The following is a 14,516-nucleotide window of genomic DNA, read 5'->3' as shown; positions in this document are numbered from 1 at the left end:
CACCCCCAGACCTGCACGCTGGCCTCCTGGATGCACACCCCAAGCCAGAGCAGGACAGTCCCAGTGTCACAGAGTGGCCCTAGGAGGCCTTTCTCACAGCACGAGGGGGGAACAACCCAGCTGAAGCCGCGTGTGGGCAGGGGCCCCTCTTCACTTCCTTACCCTCCACCCCCTCACGAAAGCCTGGATCAGCAGTACGGACGACCGCATCTTCTGGTAGTGCTTCTTTTGCTGTAGGAGACATGGGCACGGTTAGGAAGAGCCACACGTTTCCCCTGCCACAGGATGGTGACTGACATGGCGCTTAGGAAGCAGCAGCACCTTGTTGCCCCGAAACCAAGCCGAGATGAGGATCTGACTCTTTCGCATCTGCTGGTAGTAGGTCCGACAGCGCCAGCCCCGGTAAACCTTCTGTATGAGGGTGGCCAGCTGCTGAATCCTCAGACGCCTTTGTTCTTCCAGGTAGAAAAGCTAGGGGGTGGGGGGTGGGCAAAGAGGGGCTTGTTCTCGCTTACACGACACTGAACACACTACACTCCAGGCTCCCCAGCGACTTCACATGATCACCAGTCTTTCAGTGTCTACTACAGCCAGCCAGGCCCGACAGTGAGCCCCTAGCTTAGGGCAGGCAGTGTTCAGCACTCAGTTCCCAGGGTGACACCTTTCTCAGGCACCATCCAGTCCTGTACTGGATGCCGCCTTCCTCTTTCTCGGGTGAGCCGATCACAGTTCCACATTCTATCCCCACCAAATGCAGCAGCACACTTCCTGACTCACAGTCTTGGGGCTTCTGATGAAGATCTTTGTCTTCCCATAGGCCAGCTCCTCTGCCGACAGAGTCAGAGACCCGAGGACCTTCTCCACACCTTCCCTACAGGGATAGATGGGGAGAGTTACAGAGAGGTGTGTCAGGGCAGTCCTCTCCACATTCCCCTTATCCCTCTGAAGAAAAATGTCATTTCCCCAAGAACCCATCTGCCTGTTCAGCAGATTTATTCAGCGCCTTCTCCCTGTTGGGTCTTACCGATCTTCCCCATTCCAGTGGGGCCAGGTACTCCGACTCAGCAATCGGTATCTCTCCAGGAAAGGCTTATAGTTCTGGCGGAAGGCATAGCCAGCCCTGCGCACCCGAACATTCTCCAGCAGCCCCAGGTATCGAGCCTGGACCATAACCAGCTCTGAGGTGAACCTGCCTTGCTGCTGCTGGTCATTGGGCTTTATGCACCTGGTCGGGGAGTTGGGAAGACACAGGCTCAGGAATGAAATGCCAATGAAATGGCTCCGGTCTCCACACACCTACTTCCCACAACTCCCAGAGGTGGAAATCTCAACAAAAAATGAAAGGAGACCCTCTAGCCTTCCAGTCTCACTCTGTGATGCCACTCTGTCCACCACTGGATGCTCAGCTCCTCATCTGGTCCTGTGTTCCCCGAGGAAAGAGCCTCTAAAACCCTGTTCTAAAGACTCCCCGACATGGACACGCTCCACCATGCATTGGCCCTATCCCATATGAAGGATGTTCTCGGTGTGTCCAGCTTTTCACCTGATGTAGTTGGGGTTCTTAGAATACAGGTTCTTCATGAGTATGGCCACTGAATTCTTAAACTGGGTCCCGGCAGTCGGGGGACGTTTGAGAGACGCTTCCTTGGGATTCCCCTCTGGGAACAAGGACTGGAGGAGGCGATGCCGGGCCTTCCACATTGTCTGGGAGAGGTCTCGGAAGAGTAGGTCGTTATTCTTGTCGATGAAGCCAGTCACGTTGTATGTCACCTGCAGAGGAGCGGATGTGGGTTCAGAGCCCACGGCTACCTTCCGGCACTCGGACCCCCCAGTTACACTGAGAAGCACCTTCAGTTCCCATTCCCATGCCAGCCCCTGCCCATGGCTCCCATGCAGCCCTTCTACATCACCTTGCCGGCATAGTGGCAGATGCGGAAGCAGCTGAGGCCCATGGTGCGATCGTACTGGCGCTGGGCATTCTGGGTAACTTTACTCTCATAGTGACTGTGCTTAGAGAAGAGCTGGTTCAGCTTTGCTAGGAAAGTGGAGTCGCTGACCACCCCAGGTCTCAGGCACTCTTCATCTAACATGGCCAGGATGCCTCGCTGACTCTAAGCAAGGGAACAGAGTCAGTGTAACCTCGACCTGGTCCTTCACGACGTCCACTCTACCTGCTTGCATCCTTTTCCCTCTTGAAAAGGGAGAAAGGAAGAGAGGGAGCCGGGGGGGGGGGGGGGGGGGGGGGCCGGGGGCGGGGGCGGGGGGGGGGGCGGGGCAGAGAAGGATTCTCAGGCAGTCTGGAAAGGGAGGTCCCCAAAGTGAGAGAACAGCCACTCACATGTTCAATGAGGTTACAGATAATGCCGTTGTCAAAGTAGTCCACCTTTGTCCATGGTATGCCCTGGCCAAGGGAGGCATCAGTTAGAGAAGCAAGTCCCAGGAAATCTTTAAAGACCTCACCAGACCCAGACTCCCTTTAGCCCACCCTACAAAGGAACTTTGGAAAGCCTCGTCACTAGAAGAGGTCTTGGTGACATTCCGTTTACAGCTCATCCCTCCCGGGTTGGTGGAAGAGAAAAAAAATAATATTCGTGACACAACTTTGTAAAAGTCTTCCCTACGTTTGCAGCTATGTTGCCTGAAGAGCCTGCTGCGGAGGCCCGTTCATAAACTCACAGGGGACGTCTGCAGGTTTGTGAGATACTCGGCTGCTCACACTTGGAAGTGCACTGGCGTAATTAGAAAGCTTTTCTAACACCTAGCCATGGGACACAGGAGGTTGCACTGAGTCAGAGAAAGGGTGTGAAGATCGGGAGCCGCAAGGCACTGCTGATGGGCAAGTCTGGAGTGATGCAGCTCTAACGGGACAGCAACAGCACCCAGCGCCAGGGGGCAGGCAACAGATTCTGACAAGTTAGAGACGGGAATTGTATAGGGTGCCAAGCCCCGGAGAAATGTCCCTTCTCAATCTGTCTCTGTCTGTCATGGGCCAAGCATAGCTGTCACTTCTCTCTTATCAGGACACAAACACCCTTCCATCCGTCTGTCCCCTAGACCGGGCTAGCCTGGAGTGCAAGGCTGGGGACATGGAAGGTTAGAAGGAAACGCAGTACTTGGGTAACTTAGCACTGCTGAAAGTTCAGCTGTGAGGGAGACATTTTGTCCTTGCGCTCCCATCTGGGGACAATTAGAGGAAACTGTGATCAAGGAGAAAGGCACGCTTCCAGAAGTCCTCAGCAGGACAAGCAGGGGCTCCGCTCACTTCTCGCTTGTACTCCTCCTGTTCTTCCTTCAGGGTCAGCTCTATGAACACCTGCTGTAGCTTCTCATTGCAGTAGTTGATCACGAACTGCTCAAAGCTGTTATCCTGCGTGGAAGGAGGGTGGCTCACTTCAGGTCCTCCTCCCTCACCCACGGTGAGCCTGTCCCCCTCAAAGGGGATGCAGGACACTGGAGGTTGTCTGATGCTCTCTCACCTCCAATATCTCAAAGCCGTAGATATCCAGGACCCCCATAACCTTCCTCTTCTCCCCAGTGCCCACCTGAAGAAGAGGGAGAGGTAAGCGTGAGGAATGGCTCACTGCGTGAACCAGGTAGCTAGGATTAGACTGGGAACAAACAGAATTATAGTATGCTCGACCAAGCTGGAGGGGAGCTGGGGTGTCTCCTCCCTTCTTCCCCCAGTGTTCACTGCAGGACAAACCAAGGAAAAGAGGGGAGATACACATGGATTCCATGATGGTCCCCGTGATACGAACGAGGAAGACATTAAGATGCTCTGAGGCTAAGGTCCCCACCTTCCTGATGCTGCAACCTTACCACGGTTCCTCACACTGTGGTGACCCCACCCATACAACCATGTCCATTGCTGCTTCATAAGTGTAAGTTTGCTGCTGTTATGAATTGTAACACAAATATTTGTACTTTCTGATGGTCTTAGGAGATGCCCTGTGAATGGGTTGTTGTCTTGACCCACAGTTTTTGGTCAGCCCTTACATTTTAGTATTTTACAAAAGAAAACCCCATGCCATTTATTATGTGATCTGATTAGTTCCAGTTTGGAGAAGGGAAAAAAAAAAAAAAAAAAAAAACTTTAGAAGAAAAAACCATTTGCCCCAGCCAAAATGTAAATCTCACCTAACCCTGTGCCTTCTCCTCGGCAGGCAGCTCGTAAATGACCTGAGTAACATCAGCTTTACCGAAGCTCAGTGGTGAGCTGCTTAGCATGAGTGAGACCCTGTGTTGTACCCACCATGCCAAAGCCATAAATAAATATTCATTTATTAACCGCCGAGCCACCTTGCCAGCCCTTCTATTCGTCTTTATGGCCTAATGATACAGCTACATGTACATACCACATGGTGTTTATCTAGCCGTAATCTGATGAGCATGGGTTGTTTCCATTTTTGACTATTAATAATTACTATATTAATAGTTATGTATTCACTCACTTATGTATTAGTTTGTAGAGACAGGATCTTACATAGCCCAGGATGGTCTTGGAATCACTATGTAGCTCAAGTTGGCCAGCACTTCCTGATCCACCCCCAGCACCCTCTTTTCCTTTTTTTTCTATCATGTGTAACATTTCTACAAATGTTTGTATGCAGCATTCTCTTGGATATATGCCAAGGTATGGATCTGCCGAGTCACAAGGCAACCATACACATTTTGGTCTGCAGTAAACGCTGTGAAACAGGCAGACAATCATAGGCATTATCGGCTGTTGCCAAATCAGGAACCTGAGGAACCCGAGGCTCAGTATCTCTGAGAAGGTGAGAGACCAGTAAATAACTGGATCAGACAGAGGGACTCAGACTCCTAGAAGGAGCTGTTCCTTCTTCATGACTGTCCTACTGTGCATCTCAGAAAGCAAGAATGAGCTGGCAGCCAGAGTGTGAAAGTGAAGCAGTCTTGCAAGGGAAGAGCGAGGAGGTGAAGCAGGCTTGGGCTGGGAAAGGGCCGTCTCACCTTGATGCTCTCATTGATACGATTCACTATCCAGTCGAAGAGGCGGCTGTAAATATTCTTTGCCAGGGCATCCCGAGCATATTGAGCCTGGAGGGCAAGGGAGGGGACAATCTCATTACTGTGGCAGTCACAGAACAGTCTCAAAGTCAGCTCCTTCAGGAGGGCTCTTACCTGCGTCACATTCAGCACCGTGACTACCTTCTCTTTGCCTGTCTCCACCGTTCTTGAGCACAGAGCTCTCTCTAGTTCCTCAGAGTTCAAGCCCATCATCTCCCCAATCTCCTGAATACCTACAAGGATAGAGAAATACAAGGTGGCTGGAGGGGGAGGGGCTCATCTCAGTGGGGGTGGGACTGACCACGGAAGCTGCCTGGATGATTAGTGACCCATGATGGCTGGGGAAGTCACTGCAGTTGACCCAGGAGGAGTGGGGCACACTGCAGGTCAGATTGCTTCCATATCTCAGGAGATTCAACTAAACTTCTGCACATCTTAGACCAGAGCCTAATCTGTTTTCAGAAGCTCATTCTGAAGTGCTTCAGTAAAGTGACCAGTGGGTCTCACTGGAGGAGGCTGCAGAAGTGGGCTGAGTGGAGGCAGACCGGGCTGGTCACGTTGGAGGTGGTTCGCAAATTGGACTGAGGGTAGGAGACTCATGGCGGGCTCCGGGAAGGGAGTACCAACCTTTTGAATCACAGATGCCACTGGCTGGAATCCCGTTGGCCTGGAACTCGTCTGTCAGCTTCACATTCCCCAGCTTCAGCACCAGGGCTGTCACCTCCAGTACTTGTCTAATTTCCTCCTCTGAGAACCCAATCACCGACATTGCGTTCTTGGGAAGAAAGCAGAAGTCAAGCTGAGCTAGTGGAGCCGGACCAAGGTCTCAGAGGATGGCCTGAGGGCCCAAGCCTGCCCACACTGGGCACTCACCTGTACAGCCCTGAAGTTGGAGGCGTCGTCCATACCGTTCACCTTGGACACCTCCCTATTCAGGTAGGCGTAGCCACGTGTGTCCTCCTCAAGCCTCAGAGCCTCTGGGCATACAGAGAGAGTACAGAGGAAATGGTGTCACCTGCTCTCTAGAATATATCGGCCTGACACCTCACGACCCTTGCCCTGGGTCATGATTTAGGTTCATCCCTTGTCTCCTTTGGCTGGGAAAATACACTCCTATGATGATAAACACATTTTTAAACTATTTTTTTTAGGGTTGGGTATTCATATCTGTTAAAGAATTCCACAAGAGTCTCACTGATTTATATCCCCATCCTCGGGGTTCTAAACAATGAAAACGACCAAGTAAATCTTCTCTCCTGCTCTGGCAAGAAGGTGAGGGAAGAAAAAAACATACATATGTGCACCCAGCCTCGCTGTCCCCTGCTGTGTCAACACAGCAGTGTCTGCTCACCAACCCTAACATTACCCAGGGAAGGTTTTCCCCAGTGCTGGCTGCTGAGCTAAATGGCTTCCTTGTGTTCGCCTATGATAAGTGAGACTCTTCCAGGCCACATCAGAAGGGCTCTTTTTTTTTTTTTTTTTTTCCCCCTCTAAAATGAAAGATTTGTGTGTTGGAATTGCCTTTTATTGACATGTTACCTGCCTGGCAAACAGATTTTTATTTTCACATTAATAAATGAACCGAGGAAATGTCCCAAGCTGTTTACTAAGATAGGAAGAGTTGGGCTGATGATAGAGCAGAGAGAGGTATGTCGATTATGTTTTGTGCAAATGATCTGAGAATCAGAGTAGTGAGCCTCAAACGATTTGGCGGCAGCTCCCTCTGGCATGCAGATTCTGAAATCAGCACTTACTAGGACGTTCAGAAGCTGGAGAGAGAATGAGTCAGAAAACTCGGGTATAATGGAACCAGGGAGATTCACCCAGACGCAACTTAAACTAACAGATATGGACCCAGCCAGAATAAAACCCTAGTGCCTGTGAGTCAGACAAATTGAACAGCATTAAGGCCATTAAGCCAAGAAGGGGAGAATAAGACCTATGCAGCAGTCTCCTGAACCATAAAGATTTCAAGGAGTGGGAGAAAAAAAGTTATGCAAAAGTCAAGCACAGAATTACAGTGAATCAAAGAGACAGCTCCTTAGGGGCTGGAAATCCACATGGTTGATTCCCCCAGCTAGAGAGGAGGGTTCTGAGAGGCAAACTCTGTCAAGAGCCAAGTCCCCCCACACCCTCAGTAATGCTCATCCAGAGCCATGCTGACCAGTCCGGTTTTATCCAGAGCCATGCTGGCCAGTCTGGTTTTCAGGCTGCTGTGAACTCTTCCCCAGAACAGTCAAGGAGATCAACACTATCCACTCCTATGGCTATCTGCACAGGCTTATTGGAACCAACCATAATGCACTGGAGTACTACATGCCTGCCATCCCTACAAAACTGAGTTCTTTGATTCATGTCATACTCAGCTCTCTCACTCAGCCCTAACATAATGCATGGTCAGGGGATGATGGATGGATGGATGGATGGATGGATGGATGGATGGATGGATAGATGGATAGATGATGGATGGATGATGGATGGATGATGGCTGGATTAAACCTCTATAGAGCTATCTAAGTAAAGAAAACCAGAAATACTGCTGGGCAGTAGTAGCACGTGCCTTTAATCCCAGCACTTGAGAGGCAAAAGCAAGAAGATGTTTGTTGAGTTTGAGGCCAGCCTGGCCCAAAGAGATAGTTCCAGGACAGCCAGGGATACACAGAGAAAACAACAAACAAAAGAATAGAAAGAAAAGAAGAAAAAAAAAAAAAAAAAAAAAACAAGGAAGATCCCAGGTGAGGTAGGTATGTAAGTCCAGGCACAGTCAATGAAGATCTTAGAAGTTCTCAAACACTCATCTATCCTGTCTGCTTCTCTAAAACTGTCAACAGAACCCCTAGGAATGAGAAGGAAGGAAGGTAGCTGGGAATGAGTGTCCCAGGCCTGACATCAGTGTGGGGAAAGAAGAAGCAGTCAGGGCATGGGGCCAAGGGCAACAAGGACACAAGGAAGGTGATCTCTGGCTTTGAACCAGCAAAGAAGAGAGTAGAGACACCAGGGGACTCGTTCTCAACCCTGAGCCACAAGGCTGTGGGTGGGAAATACAGGGAGGAGACATGGAGAGGGGGCTTGAGAGAAGGGAGAAAGAGGGGCCTGGGGCTCTGGAGATAGGACAGGGTAGGAGGAGCCTGGGAAGATCACATACTCAGCAGCTGTGTGTCTGCTCCAGCCAGCAGCTGATAGAAGATATGGAAGTTCCTCTCCCCTTTGAGTTGCTTCACCACTCGGGACTTCTCAAGCAGATCTGGGAGGGAGGGAGGAAACATCCACCTGAGAGCCCAGGAGACTCTCAGCATATCTCCCCCCACCCCCCACCCATTCTGCCCCGAGCCCCAGTGTTCCTAAGAGTTGGGGAGTTTCTTGGAACCTAAGAATCCTCTTGCCTGCAGAGGCAGATGGGAATAAAGGGACAGAAGTGGAGAGTGTTGGTGAGGCTTATGGGAAGGAGACACGTACAGTTGGTGATGACACCGCCAAGGGGGGACCCTTTGAAGTCAAACTCGATGTCCATGTACTTTCCCTGCATGGAGAGACCAGAGAAAGCTTTGGCTCTGTGTTGCCCTCCTCACTTCCAGCCCCCACCCCACACTCCTCCTGGGCAGATGTGGTCACTCACAAATCGAGAGGAGTTGTCATTGCGGATGGTCTTGGCATTGCCAAATGCTGTGGAGACAAAGAAAGAGAAAGTGAGGGGCCCGAGCTCCCAAGAGTTAGAGCCTAGAGGAGAGTTCTGAGGGGACAGCTCCTTCCGGTCTGTTGACCAATCGTGCAGAAGGGAAACAGTGTTTCTGGGGATGGAGAGTAGAGACCGACAGCTCACCTTCCAGCACTGGGTTCGACTGAAGCAGCTGCTCCTTCACCGAGTTCACCTGCTCTCCTTTCCCACAGACAGCAGCCACGTAGGACATCACCAGCTTACTCGCCTCTGTATAGGAGAGACGCTCTGAGTGAGTCAGGACACACCCACTCCCCTCTCCCACCGTTAACTATTAGGGTCCTTGACCAGGACACAACGGCTTCCACCCCCTTAAACTATCATAGAGTCCCCAACCAGGGCACACCCACTCCCATCTCACTTAGCTCTCACACTGGCAGTAAGAAACATAGGAGGGACTGAACTGGAGAGATGAATCAGTGGTTAAGAACACTTGCTTCTCTCTCTCTCCCTCCCTCCCCATCTCCCTCTTCCTCTCGTGTGTGTGTGTGTGTGTGTGTGTGTGTGTGTGTGAGAGAGAGAGAGAGAGAGAGAGAGAGAGAGAGAGAGAGAGAGAGAGAGAGAGAGAGAGAGAGCGCACATGAGCTCATGTGCATATGTGTGCCCTTGGGTTTTGGAGACAAACGTTTCTCTGTGTGGCCCTGGCTGTCCTGGAACTTGCTCTGTAGACCAGGTTGGCCTCAAACTCAGAGATCCACCTGCTTCTGCCTCCTAAGTGCTGGGATTAAAGGCGTGCGCCACCACCATCCTGCGTTACTTGCTACTCTCGTAGAAGACTTAAGTTTGGTTCCCAGCACTCGCATTAGGTGGCTCAAAACCACCTGCAACTCCAGTTCCAGAGGATCTGATAGCCTCTTCTGCCTTCTGCAGGCACCCACATGTCTGTGGTACAAACATATACACACACTCAGGCATAAACATATAGACACAAAAATGTCAAAACCCTAAGAAAGAAAAAAAGAAAGGAAACCTAGAGAGGAAACAATGTGGATGGAAGACAGGCCTGGCTTGGAGAGATGAGGAGATGATTCCAGACATGATTCCTGGTCTCCCCCAAGCCTCGAGCCTCCTCACCAGTCTTGCCAGCTCCACTCTCGCCTGTGATGAGGATACACTGGTCCCGGTCCCGATCCTTCAGTGACTGGTAGGCCACATTTGCCAAAGCATAGCTTGTGGGAAGGAAGTGGTCAGTGAGGAAGGAAGTGAAGCTAGCCCAAGGAAACATCTTCCAATCCTTAGCACTAGGTTCATCCACCCTCCTTGTGTGGACCAGATCAGACAGGAACTCAGTCTCGGAAGGATTCTCAGGGGAACAGGGATGTTGAAGAACCTCCTTTGGGGACGGGCTTGGGGAGACGAGGGTGCTTCACAGACACTTGTCAGCCATCCTCTGGCTCCCTTTACTCACATGTGGGGCTTCAGCTCATAGAAAGTATAGTCCCGGTATTTGGCAATGAACTCTGGGCCATAGATGGGAAGTTGCTGGTAGGGGTTCACTGAGATCACCACATTCCCAATGTATGTCTGGGTCAAGAGGAGGGTGAGACAATGAGCCTGGCAGGAGGAATATGGGAACCCCCTGGGTAGCTTACAGCCTGGCTCCCACAGCAAACTCACATAAATCTCTTTGTTTTCATAACGAAGTTGGAGGTTCTTGATCAGAGACTCCTCATCCAGGGGTTCCAGGAGGATGAGGTCCTCCACCCCCACGGGACCTTCCAGGAGAGGCATGCCAAGGTGCTATGAGGATCCTGGGAATAAACATGGTAAATTGCTGCTGATGGCTCAGCTTAAGAGTTAAGTCATGGTAGGAGGGGAAGACCCTCAAGCCAGAAGGGTCTCTGGACCAACCTGAACAGCCAGGGAGGTGGAGGAACCCTGGGTAGGGGTGGGATGGGCATCAGACAGGACTACCTTTGTCTGCCCACATGGGGAAAGGGGAGCAGAATCTTGCATAAAGTTGAAGGCTGGAGAAAGTGTGAGGCAAGCTTTGTTCTGCAGCCAGGTACTCAAGGTGCTCTCCCTCCTCCCTCCTGAGGGGGTGCTTTCTCTGGCTCCTTACCCTAGTGCTTGTGTTCAACCCCTACTTCAGTCACCTAATCCGTCTACAATGCCTGTCTCCAGAGGTCTCTCTTTTCTGTCATTACCACAGTGACTTTATTTTTAGATGATGTTGGATAAGGTGATGAGCTCAGGAATATAGACAAAAGATCAGAACTGCCCATAGAAGACGGGAGTGAGCAGACTTTCTCAACCGTCAGTCTCTCACTGTCCCTCCTGCTTCTGTCTGACTGTAAAATCTTCACAGTTTATACCCATACCTATCATCTTCTGGCATGGACTTTGCCCAAAGAGACACACCCCATTTTTTAGTAGCTGTTTGGAGTGGGCAAGGAGGAGTGCTCCAGGGAGGACTCTGGGGGCAGGGAAAGGGCTGGGCTGGGCTGCATTCATGAGGCATATGGCAGGTGTTTCTGAGGAAATAAAAAGCCTCCTCATGCAGACTGAGTGGGCGGGGTGGCAGAAGTAGTAGTACAATGGTCAGTGCCACTCCCAAGCAGGAGTATAACACATTCCCTCACTCTCCAGCTTCTGTGAACCTAGGGGGAGAACAGGAACAGCATACAGGGCAAGGAAGACACCCAGCCTTCTTTCTCCTTCATTCTGCCTTCCCCAAGCTCCAGTAACTTCCTAAATACCTAGGGCACCACATGGATACTGATAGCAGTCTCTAGAAAACATGTGGCATTCATCACAGGTCAGGCAGAGCTCTGAACACTGTAACTTGACAGTTATAATTCATCACAGGTCAGGCAGAGCTCTGAACACTGTAACTTGACAGTTATAATAGCCCATGAAGCAGATGTTGTTATTAGCCCCTATTTCTCAGATTAAGGCTAAGTAGCCATGCATGGTGGCTTATGCCTGTAATCACAGTATTCAGGAGGCTAAAGCAGAAGGACTGTCATGAGTTTGAGGCCAACCTGAGCTGCACAATGAACCACAGACCAGACTGAAGTACAAAGTAAGATCCAGTCTGCCCCCCTCACCTGCATGTACATGTACACACACACACACAGTCTTTAAAGCAACTTGGCAGAGAAGGGTGTGAAGCAGAGGTATAGAATGAGGGCACATTTTTGAGTTTGAACTAAGAGGAGTAAAAATATGATTATTTGGAGGTGAGAAAGAGGAAAAAAGAAACAGATCCCAGAAGGGGCACCCCAAGGTGACAAGGCAGGGCAGGACTTACCCAACAGTAGAAGCAAGGACGTACGTACTTCAGTGCCCCTTGAAGAATGGGGGAGGGGGGGAGGGAGACTAAGTCTCAGTCTGATGGAAAGGGTATGAGCCACAGATACCAAGGATGGAGCAGTATCTTAGTTAGCAGGAGCTGTCCATGGTGTCAAAAAGTCAGGTGTCCTCTGTCCAACCTTCCTCTGTGCAGGCTCCTCTCGCCGCGGCTCCCTGTGAGACTCAGGCCAGAAGAGGCCAGAGAGATGGCTGCTCAGCACAAAGTCCAGGGCTATTCCTGCTGAGGGTGTGGCTCCCTTAACCCTTCACAAGCTCGTGAAGCTTAGACTCCCTGCATTTAGGGAAAGCCTATCTGCCTGGCTTTTACTGAGGCCTCCAATAGAGTCCATGCCCCACTATTCCAAGAATTTGGAAATAAGAGCAGAAGGAACGGAATTTTTATCTAAGGAAAAGATTTTCCAAGAAAGAGTTGAAAACATTGTCATAGATTGAAGCAGGTTTGGGCAGGTGCATGTGTGCGCGTGTGCGTGTACTCAGGTCACCTTGGGGGCTAAGTGACAAAATCCCAAATCCTGTCCACTTCTCTTCCCTTGAATGACACATTATACAGACTGAAGTCAGAGCTGTGACTCCTTACGTCTGCTTGGATATCCGTTTCACTGCCTCACCCTGTGAGTTAGGCAGCCTACATCCTGAGGTTTCCGATTTAATAATTTCTCAGCAATAGGACACCAAGTAAGACCCTGAGATGTTTCCTGGGTTTAGCCTAGCAGAAAATGGCTCTGCCAGTCAAGTAAAAGCTTATAAAATCCAACTTCCCAAACATGCTTTCATCCACCCAGGAAAATCCCTAAACAGCATGGCCCTCTACCTCCAAGGCATGCACAACGAGAAAATGAGGTGATTCTATCACTTAACATGGAGACGTGACACTCCGACCCTCAGCCTCTGCTGCCTGGTTCAAGGTCCGAGCTCTATTGCTCTTGCAGCAGCACTCCACATAAGCTTGATCCATCAGCAGTTCCATTTTCAACCTGCCCTTATAGAATTTATTGATTTACTGTGTCTATTTGAAGGGAGAGAGCAAGGAAAATAGAAAGCTAAACAGAAGTGCTATCGAAACATAATCCCTATTACAGGGGTGGGGCAGTGTAATGGTGTCAGACCCAGAGTAAGAAATACTTTCCCAGGATCCACACACACTTCCATAACTGGCACTAGAACCCAGGTCTTATGCTCTCATGGCTAGGAGTCTGGAGCCACTTAGAGTTTGTCTTTCTCTACCCATTGACTCATATGAGTGCTTACTGCATGCTTTAAATTAGGTTCTAAAACAATATATAATATTACATCTCCAACTACCAACTGTGCTGATCTGCCTAGGACCCACAATAGGTTCCTATATACCTAGAGGTGTGAATCTATGACCTAAAACAAGGGAAGACAGTGGCTGGGTATGGTGGTGTACACTTTTAATCCTGTATATGGGGGAGGCAGAGACAGGGGGATCCCTCTTGAGTTTGAAGCCAGACTGTTTTGCATAGGGAGTTCCAGGGCAGCCAGTGCTGCATAGTAAAACCCTACCCCTCATCCTACAAAACAAAAACTAAGTGAGAGTGAGGAAAACCTAGCAAGTGGGTGGCTCTGGGTTTACAATGTATGAAACATACATCCAAGTCCCCTGGAATTTCCAAGCCACCCACACTGGAGTGCTATGGGCAGGCACAGTAAGTTACTTTCCAAATTCAGGTGAAGCAGTCCAGCTATGAGTTTACTCCTCACCAGGTGACTCCTAACATCACCTTCCTTTGTCTTGGACCTACTTCGGGGATAGGAGGTATGGCTTAGTTGGTAGCATGTGGTTAGCACAGTCCCTGAATATGATCCCCAAAACTGAAATCAGAAACAAGCCTACCCCATTCAATGGATGTAAAGGAACTTGATGAGATGCAGGAATGTCTCGTCATGATGTGGTGGTGGTAGGTTTATGAAAGTGATTCTGCCAAAACCTAGCACAGCACAAATACACTTAAACATAGGAACTTTAGTGTTTATGTAACTTACATTCTGGAGCAGAAGACAATAATCAAACAACTCCAGTCCTTTGGTACTGACTTCTGATAGCTGAGGGCAGCCACCCGATCCCACCAATTCACTCAACAAGCCTCCCAGACATAGTAACTTTAAAAGATGTATTCTTCAATGTTAGGTGTGGTGACTCATGCCTGTGATCCCAGAACCAGAGTTGGGAGAGGAAAATAAGTTCAAAGCCAACCTGAGCTGCATGACTCTCAAACTTTGCAGGTTCCAAAATACTAAACCAAAATATATTCAGGACAGGGAGTTACTCCGTGGGTAAGAACACTTGCTGCCAAGTCTGATAACCTGAGTTTGATCCCTGGAAGCCCCATGATGAGGAGAAGACTCACACAAGTTGTCCACATCATTAACACACTCACACATGTATACACACACAAAAATATAAATATTAAAATACTTTAATTTAAAAAGACTACTA

The 14,516-nt window shown here is 49.8% G+C and overlaps 1 protein-coding gene across 1 annotated transcript in view; it reads right to left on the bottom strand.

Annotated features, from left to right (window-relative positions):
* Nucleotides 1-12,246, bottom strand: part of Myo1a (myosin IA) — a 17,503-nt gene extending 5,257 nt beyond the window's left edge. Inside the window, exons 1-21 of the mRNA XM_076920508.1 lie at nucleotides 11,997-12,246; nucleotides 10,361-10,494; nucleotides 10,152-10,267; nucleotides 9,818-9,912; nucleotides 8,849-8,953; nucleotides 8,645-8,691; nucleotides 8,485-8,548; nucleotides 8,174-8,272; nucleotides 5,902-6,005; nucleotides 5,656-5,803; nucleotides 5,143-5,261; nucleotides 4,972-5,058; nucleotides 3,477-3,542; nucleotides 3,263-3,367; nucleotides 2,339-2,401; nucleotides 1,911-2,111; nucleotides 1,544-1,770; nucleotides 1,025-1,225; nucleotides 778-871; nucleotides 322-471; nucleotides 163-231 (exon numbers count right to left, since the gene is read on the bottom strand). Of these exons, the coding sequence (XP_076776623.1) occupies nucleotides 163-231; nucleotides 322-471; nucleotides 778-871; nucleotides 1,025-1,225; nucleotides 1,544-1,770; nucleotides 1,911-2,111; nucleotides 2,339-2,401; nucleotides 3,263-3,367; nucleotides 3,477-3,542; nucleotides 4,972-5,058; nucleotides 5,143-5,261; nucleotides 5,656-5,803; nucleotides 5,902-6,005; nucleotides 8,174-8,272; nucleotides 8,485-8,548; nucleotides 8,645-8,691; nucleotides 8,849-8,953; nucleotides 9,818-9,912; nucleotides 10,152-10,267; nucleotides 10,361-10,474 (2,274 nt within the window). The 5' untranslated portion in view covers nucleotides 10,475-10,494; nucleotides 11,997-12,246. The remainder of the gene's footprint in view (nucleotides 1-162; nucleotides 232-321; nucleotides 472-777; nucleotides 872-1,024; nucleotides 1,226-1,543; nucleotides 1,771-1,910; nucleotides 2,112-2,338; nucleotides 2,402-3,262; nucleotides 3,368-3,476; nucleotides 3,543-4,971; nucleotides 5,059-5,142; nucleotides 5,262-5,655; nucleotides 5,804-5,901; nucleotides 6,006-8,173; nucleotides 8,273-8,484; nucleotides 8,549-8,644; nucleotides 8,692-8,848; nucleotides 8,954-9,817; nucleotides 9,913-10,151; nucleotides 10,268-10,360; nucleotides 10,495-11,996) is intronic.
* Between the last annotated feature and the right edge of the window lie 2,270 nt (nucleotides 12,247-14,516).

Source organism: Arvicanthis niloticus, chromosome 22, assembly GCF_011762505.2.
Source record: "Arvicanthis niloticus isolate mArvNil1 chromosome 22, mArvNil1.pat.X, whole genome shotgun sequence".
Lineage (NCBI taxonomy): Eukaryota > Metazoa > Chordata > Mammalia > Rodentia > Muridae > Arvicanthis > Arvicanthis niloticus.
Note: the sequence above shows the minus strand (reverse complement) of the source record. Positions and strands in the feature narration are given on the sequence as shown.